This window comes from Pteropus medius, unplaced genomic scaffold, assembly GCF_902729225.1.
Source record: "Pteropus medius unplaced genomic scaffold, Ma_sr-lr_union100, whole genome shotgun sequence".
Classification (NCBI taxonomy): domain Eukaryota; kingdom Metazoa; phylum Chordata; class Mammalia; order Chiroptera; family Pteropodidae; genus Pteropus; species Pteropus medius.
The window spans coordinates 934304-951387 of record NW_024343732.1 but is presented as its reverse complement, the minus strand read 5'-3'; the positions used below and the strand labels follow the sequence as shown (position 1 = coordinate 951387).

The 17084-nt window shown below is 48.8% G+C and overlaps 1 protein-coding gene across 2 annotated transcripts in view; it reads left to right on the top strand.

Moving 5' to 3' along the window:
* Window positions 1-388: 388 nt before the first annotated feature.
* Window positions 389-17084, top strand: part of MED26 (mediator complex subunit 26) — a 43537-nt gene continuing 26841 nt past the window's right edge. Inside the window, exon 1 of one of the 2 annotated variants that reach the window (XM_039867731.1) lies at window positions 389-731. In XM_039867731.1, coding sequence (XP_039723665.1) covers window positions 660-731 — 72 coding nt within the window. In that variant the 5' untranslated portion in view covers window positions 389-659. Of the gene's footprint in view, window positions 732-751; window positions 1740-17084 lie in introns of those variants that run through there. The other variant, XM_039867732.1, reaches the window with a different exon arrangement.

The window sequence follows — 17084 nt, the reverse complement described above, 5'->3', positions numbered from 1 at the left end:
GAAGCTTCTCCCGCTCACCGAGGAGGGGTCCTGCCGCCTCCCACCCCCCCCAATCCCCCGCGTTGAGGCGGCGCCCGCAGCGTTGAGTCCAAGGACTCCGCGCGCACCGCGCATTTCCGTGGGGAACGTCAGCCCCTGACCTAGGCAGGGGCGGGGCCTCCAGGCGGCGACCGTTGCCCCGCCCAACCGCCGCCCAACGGCTCCCTAGGGCCGGTGGTGGGGCCAGACTGCGCGGTGGGTGAGTGCGCCTGTGCGCGCGTGCGTAGAGGCGCGGGGCGTGGCCCGCACGTGGCCCCGCCCAGGTCCGGCGTCTCCGGCCGCCCCATCTCCCAACCTCCTCAGCGTGGCGCCGACGCTGCGTGCGGCGCGGGTTACCCAGAGTGCTCCGCGCCGGGGCAGCTCACTAGAGTTTGGTTCTCGAGGCGGCGGCAGCAGCGGCTGCGGCTCCGGCGGCTCCTCCTCCTCCGGTGGCGGCGGCGCCCCGGGCCCGAGCCCAGGCTCCGGCTCCCCTCTCTGCCACCCCGCGCGCCCCCTCCTTCCCTGGCGCCGCGGGGAACATGAGGCTCCGCTCCCAGAGGCCGGCGAGTGAGTGACCCCCGTCCCCCGCCTCAGCCTGCCTGCCCGCTGGCCCGGCCGCTCCCCCCCGCCTCGCCCAGGCAATGACAGCGGCTCCGGCGTCTCCGCAGCAGATCAGGGACCGGCTGCTGCAGGCCATCGACCCCCAGAGCAACGTAAGTACCCGCCGCGCGGGCCGGGACCGAGGCCTCGTGGGCCCGGGACCCTCCCCCTCCCAATGCCCCTCACTCTCAGGGCTCCCGGAGACCCGCCCGGGGCCCACCACTCCCCGAGGGCCGCTGCCATCCCGGCCTCTCGTCCCCCGGGCCCGGACCAGGGTAGGTCGGGCAAACCGGCGGCGCTCGGTACGTGAGGCCGAGGCTTCCGTGCGGCCTGGGCGGAGGGAGCAGACGGGAGTTGATGCCAGAGCTTTTTCTTCCCTCCCGCTCCAGCTCTACGACCCCTGCTGCTCCTGACGGAGCTTATCCGCCTCGCCCTTCCCCCGAGACCCGAGACCCCCCGGGAAGCCCTCCTGGCGCGGGGGAGGGGAGGGAGAAAGGCTCTGGAGCAACTGGTGTCCGGAGTTGACTCGGGGAGCCGGTGCTGCCCGTTTCTTGGCTTTCTGGGTGATCAGGGAAGTCCTCCTCTCTTCTCCTGGCTGGAAGCACCTTGGCTTTGGAGAGAAACCCCAGCCTGTTTTTCCCCTAGCCAGGTGCCCAGGGTGTGCGGAGAGGCCCCCTTGGTTCTGCGAGTGGACATACCTTTGCCGGATCCCTTTTGGGGTCGTTGCGGACGGAAGATGATCTTGGGGAGGGTGGGATCCTTCATGTTGCCTTTCTGGGCCTAACTGCCCATTGCGTCTCTAACCAAGCCAGAGCCCCGCTTTGTGGTAGGGAATTAGAGGTGATTGTTATCTCTCTCGCTCCCCCAAAAGCTCTGTTTTAGCTGACCCTTCCCCCCACCTGAGGGTTCTAGCCTGGTGGTCTGTGACCTAGATGGTCAGAGTTAACCCCAGGGTGTCACTCTCTCCGATATCCCTCTACAGAGGTTTCTCCACTGCTCCCTTTCGTGTGTGTAGGGGAAGACTCATCGTGTTTTCATATATTCTCCAAGGGTTTGTCGGCGATAGGGGTCATTTTCCCCTGTGGCAGGAGCAGGTTGAGCAGTAGGAAGATGGCATCCAGGTATGAAGTGAGCCCCTGCATTTGCTAGGAGACAAGGAAGTGTCCATCGAGGTCGCTTTTTAACATGTTGGGAATGGAAGGAAAAATCGTCTTTAGCAATTTTGGTAGAAATTGAGGAGTTATGATCTTTGTGAGGCTCTGATTTCTGTATCATAAGTAATTCTCTTATCCTGGTTTTCAGGCCCCATTAAGATTGACTTGGTGGAAATTGCCTTTAACAAATATTGTATACATTTTCGTTAGGATTTTGGGGGCGGAGTAGGCACAAGCTATATAAAACCTCCCACAATTTTTGCAGTAACTGGTGCCGCTGCAATTCTTAAGACTGAAATATTAAAGGATAAAGCAAGTAACATGAAAAATGTAGCCTTGATGATTTTTGCATCTTTTGTTGAGTCAGAGTGCAATTCTTGAATTCCACATGCTTGCTTGTCTTCAGGAAAATCTGAGAGTAGCTGAGATTTTAGCACTGATCCTTAATGCCACCTAGGAGAGCTTTGGGATCAGAAGGTGCTTTGACAGGTAGTCATGATGTTATAGATTAGATGGGCAGCGACCTCAGGGGTTCCAGTGTTGTGTAAGGCTCTATTCTAGAGGGTTCTTAGGAATAGAGGAGGGAGAGGAGGAAGAGAGGCTAACCAGAAGCAGGAGGAGGGAACAAATCTCGGCTTCATGTATCCTGGCATGTGCAAAAACATTACATTCATATGTGTCCATGGCTGTGTTATGTGGCATGGAATTCACGTTTCATGTGGCTTGCTTTGGAACTCTAGTGATAAGTGTGCATAGAGTCCTACTAACATAAGTGTGGTAGAATTAGGAAATTGTCGCTTTGAATATGAACGATAAGGAAAGTGCCTCCTTTAAATGCTGCCTTTGTTGGTGTCCATGAACATTGTTAATAGCCATTTGACTGGAGTGTGGCTTGGAACAAACCTCATACAGAAATTCCGAGCTGTGGCAGAATAGGGTGCTGGTAGAGAAGGTGCAACCAGAAGGCTGCAGTGTCTCACGATTCACTTGGGCCCAGGTGAGAGCAAGGTGGCTCCAACAAGCCATTGCTGCTGCTCAGCTACTCTTCGCTGCTTTGCCCAATTATGCACTCCACTTCTTGGTAGTTAGTTGACACATATTTAAGATGCTCATGGAAAAAAAAATGGGGACAGAGTTGAAGAGCCAACACTAAAATTAATCCTCTTCTGAGAGAAGCGACAGAGAATTGTGTCATGTAATGCTTACCTTATGGATATGCAATTATGATTAATAAACAGCTTTTACTTGAAAAGTCAATGTCAGACAGCTGACCTAATAATATCCACAAGTTTTGAAAAGTTGGGGAAGTAACAAAGTAACATTTACTAACCATTTTCTTGACAAAGGAGTTCTTAAGAGAAAAGTTGTTTTTTTGCTCTAAATTCTAGCCTCTGGAGTATTTGAATTTCTATAGCAGCAAGCTCTGAGTTAATTTCTGCCAACTCAGTGCTGAAGTAAATCCTGGACACTCCTTTTTAGAAAACAACTAACAGTTTTTCAGAAGTCAAAGTCTTACTCTTCTCATGGTGTGTGTCAGCCCAGAGTGGAGAAAATGTTTCTGAAGTGCCGTGTGCACATTTGTTGCAGCTTAATCTTGCTTCATTATGGATAAAGTTGAGGGCGCTGTCTCTCTCGCCCAGAAATCAGTCAGTCCACCCCAGCACAGTCTCTTCAACAAGTGATTAGGTTCTCATTTGTATGGGGCACTCCTAGTTTCACAGAAGTTTGGGCTTTGTCTTCCTGACCAGAACGTAGGCTTGGTGAGCACTGTCTGTTTCTCATCTTCTCTCTCTAGAGCAGAAGCATTAAGCCTACCTTCTAAGTACTGATTAATCCGATACCCCTAGAATCTTTCTTGGACCTAGACTAAGGAGCTACATTTGAACCTCCTTTTACCCAAAGGGTGAAAAACAAAAAGCCCTTTCGTGATGGCTGTAGGCTTCGGAATTCAGTCATAGAATAGTCTAATGCAGAACTCTGTAGAGCCGTGAGGAACATGAATGTTCCTCTGGCGTCTGAGAAAAGGTATGACTGAGGTGGTGGAGCGGGTATTGACTGCATCCCCATGACAAGTTGAATAACAGCACAAGGCAGGCCTTGCTCAAGGCAGGAGAGTCCCTATGTTCAGAGCAGAGAGAGGCCAGAGAAGACACTGCAGGGAAGAGGGACTTGATCTCGCCCTGGATAGCTATGTAAATGCCTTCCCTAGGTCAGCCTCTCCAGCAAGAAACCTCAGAAACTACTTTCTTCCTCGCAGATCTGCAGACATCAGGTGCCAAGGGAAGGTGACCAAGGGGCTTCTGAAGAGAGACACATGCAAAGGGGTAATTTTCCCACCTAGGAATTTGAAAGTTAAGGCACTGCTTAGCTTTGCTGGATTTCTCACCTGCAAAGTGGGACTAGGAACTGGAGTTCATGCCCCGTGAAGCTCCTTCCCGATCCAGAGCTTGGTTATGGAAGGGGCAGCTGAGGCTAACATGTATTGTTCTAGAACTTTTTTCCTTTTATTGCAATGTGCAATAAAAAAACAAAACTCTACACAGAGATACACACTTCACATAACTTCGTGCAGCACTTTGTCAGCATCACCTGTTTTCCTCCCAGTGGCCCTGTAAGGGAGGTGGGCTGGTCTCCTCTTGCTGCACAGTGACAGGTGCTGCTTAGTGAGTATCTCCTGTGGCCAGGAGAGGACAAGATACTTTTGTTTTTTACTGACTTCTTGTTAGGTGACTGCCCCAACGTTAGAGACTTACCCAAAGTTTTTAAGTGACATGCTTTCAGCTCTAAACACCACTGCACTGCTCTCAAAGATGGAGGGATGGCTTCTGAAGAGGCCTAAGAGGCCAGTGTCTTTGAGCTGGTTAAAAAAGGTGTGGGAACCTCTTCTATCCCTCGCAAGGTTATTTGTGATTCTCAATTGGGCTAGATTTACCTGTGATTGATCTAACAGGTTGACAGTGTTAGGTGGCCTGTCCTGGAAGCATCTTACGGTTTCTGTCAGGGACAGAATCCTGTGCCAGACTACACTGTGGTGTGGCAGCTGTCAGCTGACATGGAACTTTTCATGAGTCTTGTATTCCAGTTTTGTTTTCTGCTTCCAGATTACAGCAATTTGATGTTAACTTAAAACACCACTGATCTTGCTGGAAAGAGGACTCATAAATTGTAAAATGGAACACTGTTAATTCTGATTCTTTCCGGCATATTAGAGGATATGAAATCTAAACATGTCTCTGCCTGATGATGCTGTTGCCCAAATTCAGTGTCATTCCTATCTTTGCTCTTTATGCTGTGGCCAGGGTCCGTGAGGAGAGCAGCGTTTTATGACTGTGGGAAATAGGTAGGTAACAAGTGTCTATTGTGAAGCAGGTCTGTATCCTTGTTGTGACTTTCTCTGAGAAGAAGGTAGACTTCACATTCAATCTTCACAGAGGTCTCTGGGCAGTCTTTAATCTGAGTATGCTGTCCTGGCAGGAAGTCACAGAGGCCTGGAAGACTGTCCAAGATCAGCTGTGGGAAGGGGCTTTTGTCCTTATACAGTTTTAAAAAGTCACCATAGTCACCTGGCCTCCTGGGGTCAAGATGCAGCTGTGTGTGGCAGGACACACCACAAGGGTGTCACGCTCAGGGTTAGATGAAGGAGGTGGGCTGTACTCGCCTGTGCCTTGATTTTTGTGTCCGTGTCGGAATCTTCTCAGATGGAGCTCCAGTGTTAAACTGGAGAACCAGGCCCCAGCCTGACCTCTAGGTTGACTGTAGCCCTGTGTGTGTGTGTGTGTGTGTATTATTGTTGGGGTGGGGAGGGGGTGGGGGGACTGCCCAACCCTCCACTGTAAATTGCCTTCTAGAAGCTGGAGGCTTTGTCTCTGTCAGTAGAATTTGCGCCTTTTTTTTTTCCTTTAATGCCTGGTAGTGGGTTGTCCTGAGTCTACGTGGTTCTTTGGAGGCCCACAAGCTGGTTGTCAGAATGGGTGACTGAGTTTGTGGTTCAGCAGGTGGCAGTGTAGGCAGTGCATTTTCATTTGGGCCTTGGAGTGCCCACACTTAGAGCCCCCTTCTGAAACAGCTCCTTTTTACTCTCAAGGCATATGTGTAGAAATGGAGCAAGAATTGACATAGGGATTCCATGAACTAGGGAGCATTTTCTGCATGAGGCCTACCAGTGTTCTGCATGCTGCATTTAAGAGTACTCTGAACAAATTCCAGGTCTTGGGAGGCAATACACTTACATCTCAATGACCAACTGATACACACTGTTTATAGAATAATGTGATAAAACTGAAAAAACGTGGCTTAGCAGTTGAATAAACATTTATAGCAAGTGTGGGGTGCGAAGGCTACAGACCTAGATGTGCCTGACCCTTACCCTGGAGGTACCTGGAGCCTCTCTAGTAATGAGCGCAGGCTTAGAGTGTGCACATGGACTATGCGATGGAGGGCAGGATCTGGCTTTGTGGCTGCCTTATGGGGCTAGAGATCTTAGGTCCAGACAGATCGGTTCTTTATGCGTCTTATTCAAAGATTGATTGTTCAGAATTCTTCAGAGTGTGAAATGGCTTTCAGGAACACTTTATCATTTGAGTTTTCAGAATGAAAAGTTTTACAGTCAGATGCAAGAAAGCAGTTCTTGGTTTGTCTCTGACCCCAAGGGAACAGAGGGTTTGGAGGAATAGCTGGCAAGTCTTGAACAGTTTGCCCTCTCACCAGTGGGATGGAAAGGGGCAGGTGTCAGGTTCTGTGAAGGGCCTAGGGGCTGGTTTCAAGTATTTGAATTGTTGTCATACCCTGGTGTTCGGTTTGCTCTGTGTGGCTTTTGGAGGCAAATCCAAAGGGTGGCAGGAGTTCTTGGGAGGGAAGCCCTGCACTTTGGGGGAGCTCTTGATTATCACTGGAGCTGACTGGAGACAGTCCATGGCCACTGTGCCAGGTGGGGGTGCATACATCCCTGGACCCTCCGTCTGGACCCCCACACTCCTGATATATAAGTTCCTAGAGATTCCGTGATTGTGTGTGCAGCCAGCTAAAAAGAAGGGTCACGTCAGGTGAGGTGTCACTGTTGGGCATATGGGTTCAAAGCCTTGGAATGCTCCTAGGATCATTGCAACCAAATTTATTGTCCTTATCCATCAGAGGCTGTGAAGCAAACAGCTACCGTTACTGAGAGCTTACTGTGGGCCAGGAACAGTGTGGAGCGCTTCTCATCCTGGTTGCTTCTCTGAACTTCATTTTAGGAGAGAGCAGAGATTAAGTAATCTATCTAGTGTTGCAGAGGAGGCTGTCTGAAACTTTGGGCCTAAACCCAATGCTGGTTGGCTCAGAAGCCAGCGGGCTTTAACAAGTACAGTCTCACATCCCCACCACCACCACAAGCAGTGCCCAGCATGGAAGTTGGACTCCTGTGTGTCTTCAGAGTTATAATCTTACAAACATGAAGTGTTTTTAAATGTTAAATTTTGTGTTTCCATTTTCTGCCCAGTTCCTACAATCTTTTCCCCCTTAAAATCTTCTAGCCCAGTCACTCCTAACCTTTTGTCTGTCAGGATCCACTTTTATGTTCAGAAACATTCAAGAACTTCCATATAACAACAGGCATACTTTGAGTAGCTGTTTTTTGAGAACATTCAAGGACAGAAGCTAATGTAGTCATGCTTTGAAATAAAGTTACTTCTTGTCATCCAAACAGCATTAACTTAAATCTGTAAGCTGTACTTGTCTGTGTGGGACACCTAGGATCGGTACCTTTGCACCTCCTGTTTGTCATGTCTCATCCCCATCCCCCCGCCTCCCTACTGCTCTTCCTTTTCTAGAAACCTTTCCTGTTTTAATCCAAGGCAGTCTCCGTCAGGCACCACACATAACTTAAAACCTACATTCCTGCTGGTAACAGGTCTTGTTGATCACATTTTCCTTGGATCCCAAGCCCTCTGGTAGTGGACCGTGAGTTCTTCCTCAGGTATTTAGAACTTGCCCAGCAACTGGATGCTCAGATGCTTGATGATCTTGAGAAAAGGGCCGATCTTGGAGACTGGCTGTGAACACTGAGCAGGTACAAGGTGCTGTACTTTTCATCACTTCTCATGGTTTCAGAATGCATTTAATTTGTACAGCAGCTGTGGAGGCAGGTACTTGTATTAGTGTGGAAGGTTCAGCAGGCACACAGTTAGAAGGGACCACGCTGGATTGGAACCCACCCCCCAGTCCTCACCCACCTGATGTGGCTTCCCATGTCACCATGAGAGCGCAGTGGGTACAGGCAGGCACTCCATTTTCCTGCCTGGGTCCGGATCCTTATGCAGGATCCCTCTGTGGACATTTTTATTCCAGGCCAGGAGGAAATGCTTTGTGCTTCTCTTGAACTGTCTGAAGAAAAGGTGTGAGGTGGTTCTTTTTGTTTCTTGGCTGACATTTTTTATCTCTAGCAGAGAAAAGATGACTGTGATCTTTGATCCCTGCCTGCATTGTTCCAGGAGATGCTGTTTAAATGCTACTTTGGGACCTTTTGGCCTTTTTTGGTCATGTGACAAACCAGACTCTTCCTGGACACCCTTCTCCCCTGGGTTTCATTCTTCATAGTCAGAAATTGGGTGATGCTTTCTCCAAAACATCCTGTGGTGGGTCAACCCTGTGGAGACCCTGGTCATTTGTCCGTTGTTTGCACAGAGTAATGTAGGTGGCAGGCCATGGCTGGCTTTGATTCTGTGGTGGGGGATTCCGTGGTGTAGATATCAGCAGCCAAGTGAATTACTGATAGAGGACTCAGGTGTGCATGACAGCAGCTCACACTGAGGACACCATAGGTGGCCCCACTGGTACCTTAAGCTCTATCCCTTACCCACACCCCTGATCACACTTGGCTCTTTGGGCAGCCACCTGGCCCTCCAGGCTGGTCACAGCTCTGCCTGCACATACTCTGGGCTGGATTCTTGTTGCCTCGATGGCTTATTTTTGATATCTCTTACCCCCATTCTAACTTAGTCTCTTGAACCCTGTTGCCATCAGGTCCGTGGCCTAGCTCAGGTTGGGCTATGGGATGGCAGCCATATCCTCTTTCCTCCAAGTGAACCCCAGGTAGCTAACTTTCCTCTTCTTAAGGCCAGCCCTCCTAGAAGCCACTTCCCACTTTATTTACCCCCTTGGTACATCTTGCATCTGTGCTGGGCAAGCAGTTGGCAAGCTGGCTTTTCCGTATTCCGTATTGTCTGTGGGGGTGAATGACACTGGTTTGTAGGTATGTAATATAGAAACAGTTGACCCTTTCCACTAATTGTTTCACATTGTTTGCTTCCAGCATTGTTTTAGGTAGTTGCTGGCAGAGCACCTGTCTTTACTTCCTTTACTAATTCTCTTGGTGAGTCTTCTTCAGAGAGAGGGAGCTTAAGAAGCAATGGAGCTGATTTTCTCATGTCACTCAAAGGCATTCTCTCTGTTCCAGACTTTTGTAGTGTTGCCTTCATACAATATGATGTCTTTTCCCCATCCCCCCCAGCGTCAAGACTCACTCTGTGGACCATCATCCAGGGAAAAAGAGCAGGTGACTCTTTCGCAGAAGCCTCAGCAGATCTTTCCTAGTACCTTCAGGCTTTGTTGGAATTAGCAAGCTATGTTGGTTGGTTCTCCCGTAATTCTGGGCATGGTGTTAGTTCCACCCAGACAGGCCCAGAATAGAGAGGATGCCCCAGGAGACATCAGGGGCCTGTTCATGGGAGAACGGCAAGTGAGGCAGGGAGCAGGCTGGCAATGTCCCCTGGATGCGTGCTGGTTTAATCACCTCTTTGATGTGATAGTGCCATCAAACAGGCGAAGTGCTGGGCCTTGGAGACTTGGGTCCAGATGGCAAAATGGGTGTAAATGAAATGTAAGGTCTGGAGGAATCGATGGGGTGGTTTGGATGGGTGAGGTTGCAGCATAGGGTTCTGAGTACCCATGCCTTCTGGTTGAACCTTCATACTCTGACTTGGCTCGTAGTCACACTTGGGCACCTTGCTGTTACCTCGTATTTGCGTAAGTGCAGGTTGCAGCTTCCAACCCCATCCTGGGCTGAGGAGCATTCAGGAAACCAGGAATGCCCACCACAGTGCTGCTTGTTGTGTCCCCATCAACTCTCCTGGTGCTGCAGTACCTGCTCAGACAGGGCCCGGCCAGGGGAGGTGATGTAGTCTGGGAGGCCCAGGCCACTCAGGCATCTTATAGTCATGAGAAAGTGGTACCCATGACAGGGGCAAGAGCTGAGCTCTCCAGACATAATGTCCCCTTGGCTAAGAGACACAGATTGGCCAAGGCCGAGGTCTGGGAGGGCTGGTCGGATCTTATCTGCCCATTTCCTTTTGTCTGTCCCCTCCCCCTGGTTAACCTGGGTAATCGGAAACTGATGCCTGCATTTCCGGGCCTGACTTCTTCCCTTTAGGTAACTGAGAGGGGTAGGGTCAGGTGATTTTCATGGCCTTCAGCATTTTTTCTTCTCCATGTTTCTGGGAGGCTCTCAGCAAGCACCTGAAATTGGTGATGTCTGCTCTCCATAGCCTGGCAGTGACAGAAGTGGGCCACATGTTAAGTTTTAGGTGCAATGGGGGAACAGGTTTGTGAATGAATATTTCACTTTCACTTCTATTTTAAAGGAGCTTTTCAAGCATTTAAAGTTCTCACTTTGTAGGTTGGTTGATAAGCCAGTGCTGCCATTGAGAGTGCAGAAGCCTAACTTCTTACCAAAGGGCAGAAGCATTACCCCTCCCCCACCCCTAACCCCCTCACCAGGTGCTGTGTGAGCTCATCCTGCCTTTGCTTGTAACCTTTCCCCTCTTCTCATCGCTGAGTCAAAGTGCCATTTGGGATTGAAATTAGAGTGGAAGAACTGAAAGGGAAACAATATTTCTGGTTTTTGTTCTCAGCACGGTGTTCGTATGTGTGTACGTGTGTGTTTCTGTCTCTGTCCCGTGGACAGACTTCTTCCATGTGGTGGGAAATGCAGCAGCTCCTCAGTTTGAAGCCTAGGCCACTACAGAAGGGATTCACTCGGCTTCTAGTTTGAAAACTGGAAAATCACTCTGGCTTGGCCTGGAGATGGGGTGAAGGGAGCCTTGTAAGAAAGGGGTTAGTGCCACAGGAAATTGGGGAGGAGCTTGCAAGAGAAGCAGAGTCTGCCCTGCAGACAAAAAAAATAGGCGCCCCTAGCTGCTGTTGCTCTTCCACGTGATAGGACAAAAAACGGTAAGGAAAAGGGTCCAAGAGAGGGGTCGGGCTGTCTTAGGGTTTCTGGTGAACCTGCTTCTCAGCCCCACTCAGAATCAGGGGAGTGGACACCTGCTTGTGCCTTGGGGATGATCCTCCTGTGTTAGTAGAGTGGACATGGTTTTCTCTCTAGTCGGTGGTGGGCTCTCACAAATTGAGAAATAGGAAGTGGTATCTGCTTTGTAGGATGAGCCAATCTTGGGCATGAGGATGTGCTTGTGTTTGTCACTCCAGGCAGTCTTCCTGGGTCATTGCCATTCTTAGTGCCCACAGCACAGTCAGTGTTGAATGCACCTCCATGGAATGAATGAGGCCTAAGGCCGTTGTCCCATGACCCCCTTGCTCCTTGCTGTTTTGGCCTTTCTGGTCTCTCCAAACCAGGGGTCCCCAGCCCCTGGCCCACAGACCGGTACAGGTAAGTGGCCTGTTAGGAACCAGGCTGCACAGCAAGAGGTGAGCGTCAGGTGAGCAAGTGAAGCTTCATCTGTATCTGCAGCCGCTTCCCAGCGCTAGCATCGCCGCCTCAGCTCCACCTCAGATCATCAAGCATTAGATTCTCATAGGAGCACTGGTCATTGGCGCCAGAAAGGTTGGGGACTGCTGCTCCAAACCCCTTACTCACAGTGCCTCTTTCTTCCTTAAACATTTTTGCTTTGCCCTGCACTGCTCAGACCCCTGACTGGCCTTTAAGACTTTCCTCAGGTGCTCTCAGAGCCACAGCTCCTAGTTGACTGCTGTCCTGGGTGTGCAGGCAGCCCATTCCAAAGCAAATACACCTTCTTTCCTCCTGCCGTCACATGCTGTGTTCTGTCGGTTGGTGGTGCCACCACTCTTCAGGTTACCTCAGAGCTGCCCTGGGGTCTCCCTCCCATGGTGTCTTCCTTCCTGCAAATGAGATCTTCAGGGAGGTCTAGTGCAGCTACTAACCAGCCAGTCTTCTGCCTCCTTCGCTTCCTCTGCACTGGCCACAGAGTGAGTGCTTGAAAACAGACTGGGATATTTCTTCCCCTCTTTTGGGGCCATGTGTTGAATGGATAAACTCTCAGTTCTGGTGGCAAAAAGTGGAGAAGACAGTGTTTCTTTGGATGGAAAACTTGGACTCTGTTGTTGGGCAGAAGCGAGTTGGGATCTTGACTCTGATGTTCACCATGCAGCCTTGGATGAGGTTAGGTTTGCGGCCTTAATTTTCTGAGGAGAATGTATAAGATACTTAGGCTGTTAAGGCTAGAATGTGGCCCTGTGGCTGACTTGTCTTGGGTCCTGACGATCATGGGAGCTAACAGTTCATAGGCTTGGTGCATTCAGCTCCCTTGCTGCCGTGCCCTCCCTCTGGTCCATGCCCAATGGGGTGTTTAGTGACTGGAAATTAGCCAATCATGGTGCTGCCTCTTCCTGGTCAGTGTTTGGTTCAAGGATGAGCCTATGACCTATTCAGAGCTCTTGAAAGTTTTAGCCCTTTGCTGGAATTATTGGGGTGACTTAAATGGGAAAGGATATGAGCAGGTCACTGCTGGGGTCTACTACTTGTGTATAGGCAGCTCAGTAGTGAGACCAGCCCAGAAGGGAGGACTAAGTCACCATATTGCAAGGTGAGTTCTGCTCTGAACTTTTGGCTAGGTGGGCCAGCAACTTCTTTTCTTGATGAGTCCCATTTGAGCTGGCTTTTCTGTTAGTTGCAGCCAAGAGAGTCTAGACAGACTCAGCAGACCACACTGGCCCAGCATTCCCCACACCCCCCGCTGGCCATGCTCAGCTGCTCAGTCAGTTCTGACCTGCCATGCACACCCATTTGGATGGTCCACCCTCCCTCTTTTCTCCCTTCTCTTTTTCCTTTTCTACCTGCCTCCAATTTCTGGGCCCAAGGTACCTCCCCCAGCAAGGCCAGTGTCAACTGTCCCAAGTGCACTGTCATGGCTTTTTCTGGAACCTGGTTCGACCTTTCCTATAGCACCTTTAACCTGTCTGGCATGCCTGCGTTCCCTGTCCCACTTGGTTCTTTTCTTGCTCGTACATAGTAAGCAGGTTCATTCTGCTAGAGCCAGTAAGCAGTTTATGAATGGATGTGGTCTGTCTCTAATTTCAAGCTACAGATGAGCACAAGCAGTGCCTAACCTGGGAGGACAGAGCTGGGTTTGGATAAGGGTTCAGGTTTGGTGAGGCCTGGGCAGGCACCTGCTCAGCTCATGAGCATTAGAATTGGGGTGGCTGGTTCCCTGGAAGATGCCCCGACTCCTTTGATAGCTGCTTGGACATCGCCAGCCCTCAGCCCTTTAGGGCCCTCCTATGGTTTATAGATTCTCTTTGAGCCGTAGTGGCATGGTCAGCACTTGGGCACCAAGTCTGTCCTGAGTGTGTCACTCAGTCTGGGGTGTCTGGGGATTTTGGATGCTAGTGATAGGACCCAGGGAAGGAGGGTAGGCAGCTCTAGATGTTGAAGCACTCGCCCAGTCCCCCTCAATGGGGAACTGCTTAGGCCCAGCTGCACAGTTGATCACAATCCTCCTTCCTTTGGCCTGGCCTGAGCCAGGACTCCCCCCAGCAGGGGCTTCTGAACCCCAACTGTACTGTGGCCTTGGAGTGAATCATTTATTGTTTCCAAGCCTCATTCTCTATGACATGAGGCTGTTGGTACCATCACCTGGTAGTGTCATCCTGAGGAGCTGAGCATATTGGGTGCTTGGTATAGTGCCCAGCTTCTGTTTAGTCACAGAGATAACCATGTGGGAGCTGGTACTATCCCTGTTATAGGTGAAGGAAAGAGTGGGGGAGGTTGTCCTTACCTGAGGCCATGTAGCTGGAAGGAGGGGATTTTAATGCCATCCATTGGTAATAGACTTACAGCTGGAGTTCAGCCTGGACCTCATTAAACCTAATGGCCAACCCTACTTAAATCAACTGCTCATAGTCTTCTAGTGTCATCTTCATAAGGGCAGTCTCTGCAGGGACTTTATTTTTGGGCTATAGCAAAGAGGCAGACCACAGCATCAACTCTTAATGTGCTCACTCTATGCTAGGTATTACCCCTTTTATCGATAAGACTGGGGCTTAGTGAGGTTAAGCAGCTGGTTAGCTGACCTCAGAGCCTTTGCTTTCATCATGAGGCAACATTGCGCCCACTGCAGACAAGAGAGGGATGTGTAGGAATCCTATGGAGCCCTTTCTCTACTCCCAGAGCACCATGTTTTGGTGGAGATAATTTCTGTGTGCACTGTCATGAGCTGTTTTGGATAGTGAGCACTTAACATGTGGTTGGTAAGAACAAGGAACTGACTTTTAAATTTCAGTTTAATTTTAATGCCCACCTAAATTGGACAACTTACTTCTAGGGCCTTGGATCACTTGTGCTTTGTTTGGGTGAGAGCTCTGGCTGTATTATCTTTTTCCACATGAGAAGTAGAGGTTGTGACTAGGCTGGCATGGGGATGCAGGATGGGGCTCCTGTCCCCGCTCTGGTCCCTGACCCCTTCCTGGCCAAATGGCCCTGGTTTCTCCCATGTCTGTCTCTCTGAAGCCTCTGAGCCATGTCAGCCCCATTCACAAGTGTCGTCTTGTAGGGAAGAAAGCCATCTCATTTCTCCAGTGTAGATTGATGAATGTGCTTAACTAGAAATCCTCTGACAACCTCCACCCCAGTAAAAAATAGATGGACAGACAGAAAGAAGGAACGAAAGAAAAGTATTGAATGGGCAAGGGTTTTGAGTTAGACCTGGGTTCTGATCTCTACATCTGTCTCTGAGCTGTTTGTCCTTGGACAAGTTACATCAATTATTTGCTGTCAATATATCAAATTTGCTGTCCTCAATAAAGTGAGGACAAGCCCCTAACCCTACTGACAGGTAAATGATGGCTAAAGGGAAATTGTTGCGTACATAGTAGGCACTGAACACACATCAGCCACCTCTCTTCATTTCTAGGGGTGGGGGAATTTATTCCCTTTGGAGGAGTTTATAGATATTTAACTTAGGTTTTCACAGATGCTGGTGCTAGCTCAAAGATACTCTTCCCTTTAGTGTGAGCAGTGAGCAGTTAGCAGACAACACTGCATAACTTTTCACATTTCTAAAAGCTCCCTAGGGGAGAAACAGGAAGAAATTGGTTTTAGAACAAAATCACAAACTCGTGGAAGGAAAGGCACACTTCTTTGGAAGAGATGCTTGGGTTGGAACTCCCCTGAACTATTCCTAGTCCCTCTGTACTGTGGTCGCAGATGGTGGTGACCAAAATAAGTTTGTGCAAAATTGCCTTTAGGAAGCAGTATCTTTTTCTAATGGAGAACATACTCAACAATCGCAAGATCTCAGAAATCACTGGACAGAGAAATGTTGATGTCATTAGTAATCAGAAAATACAGCTTGTACTCAAAACATGTGGGAAGAGTGGCATTGGCAGGTAATCAAGACTGGGCCTATCCCACCCCAACTCCCTCAACCCACACTACCCTGCTGGCAGGAGCCAGGAGCTACTTACTTCACCTTTTTGGAAACTATATAGCAAGAGACATAGCCACATTCATGTCCTTTGATCTAGTCATTTTACTCTTGGAAATTAATTTATAGATACATGATGATTTTTAATAACAGTGTTAATGGGTATATTCATGTAATAATCATCATTAATGTCACTAATAAATGACATGGGAGAAGCTTAGGAAGAAATCATGGTGCATCCACAGGGTCAGATAGCATAGAGTCATGAAGAACCAGCCATCCTGAGGCTCTATAGAGAAATGGACAAGCCTTACTGTGATGAAGAAAAGGAAAGAAAAGGAGCATTGTTGTCAGCTGTGAATACACTAGGAAAAGCATAAAAATTAGAACTTTGAGTAAAATGGGAGGCACTTGTGTTGGGGCAGTAGGAACAGTTTTTGTGTTTTTTTCCCCCCCTATGTTCCATTGTCTTTTCAGTTAAACAGTAAATGAAAAATAAAAGTAAACTGCTTTAGCCTGAATAGCACTTGAGAACTATTGAGAGCAATCAGGTGTGGAGTGGATCACGGGGCCTCTGTACTGCAGCCAGTGAAGAGAAGAGGAGTATTTCCTCTCATGTGTTTCCAGGAGGTTCAGAATAGGGGTGTACAATACTTACCCCAGCCAAGTTCCCCAGTTTTGGACCCACATTCTTCATGCTCTCAAGGGAGTGGAGTCCAGCCCACCAGGACAGAGAGGACAGGTGTGAACTCCGGGTTTTCATCATTGTAGTCGATGAAGCCGTATCTGTGGCTCCTTTAAACTCCTAAGTCATTTGTGCTTCCTCCTTTCCTCCTGTAAGTCTCTGTGGCTTCACCGCCAAAATATAAGTTCTCCATTTATCCTTTTTCCTCCTGCTCTAGTCTAAGCCTGGCCATCTTCCTCTTGGAAAACTTCTCTCTTCACTTACAAACCAATATCACACCACTCTGTCACTTAAGACCCTGAATAGACATGTGCTTAGAATAGACATCCCTACTGCTTATGTCATGATCCACAGATGATGCTCTGTGACTTGGGGCCCCTCTTTCCTTTGATACCTCAGTGTACACTCTCCCTCATTCATGACTGTCCAGGCCCCTTCCCCACATCTGTGACCATCAGACTCCTTCAGGCCTATGCTGACCACCCTGCCCCCTCCCTGTTGTTACCCTGCCTGCAGATTCTTTCATGTCATGACACAGGAAATAATGGCATCCAGACAGTGCCCTAGAAAACTGGAAGTGGGATTGGAGACAAAGATGGGAACATTACATTTCTTCAGTATAATTATAAGAAAAATCAAGTATTAGGGAATGTATTAAATATTGAATTTTTATCGACTCTCCAAATAACATTGATTTTTATAAAGGGGACTGCCATGTCCATGAACATACTTTTATAGGTTAGGTTAGATTTTGCTTGACTTCAATAATCACTGGAGAAATTCTGTTGTCATGTAGAGCTGATAAAACTTAGAACCATTTTTCAGTAAGCATTTAGTAATTTATAAGCATTGGCATTTTTAAAGAATCCAGGTTCTTCTCTTTCTTCATTTATATGTAATGTTAAAATAAAGGAATGATAATGGTCCTAGTTTCATTTAAATGCTATTTTAAGTACTTTAAAATAACGAAGAACT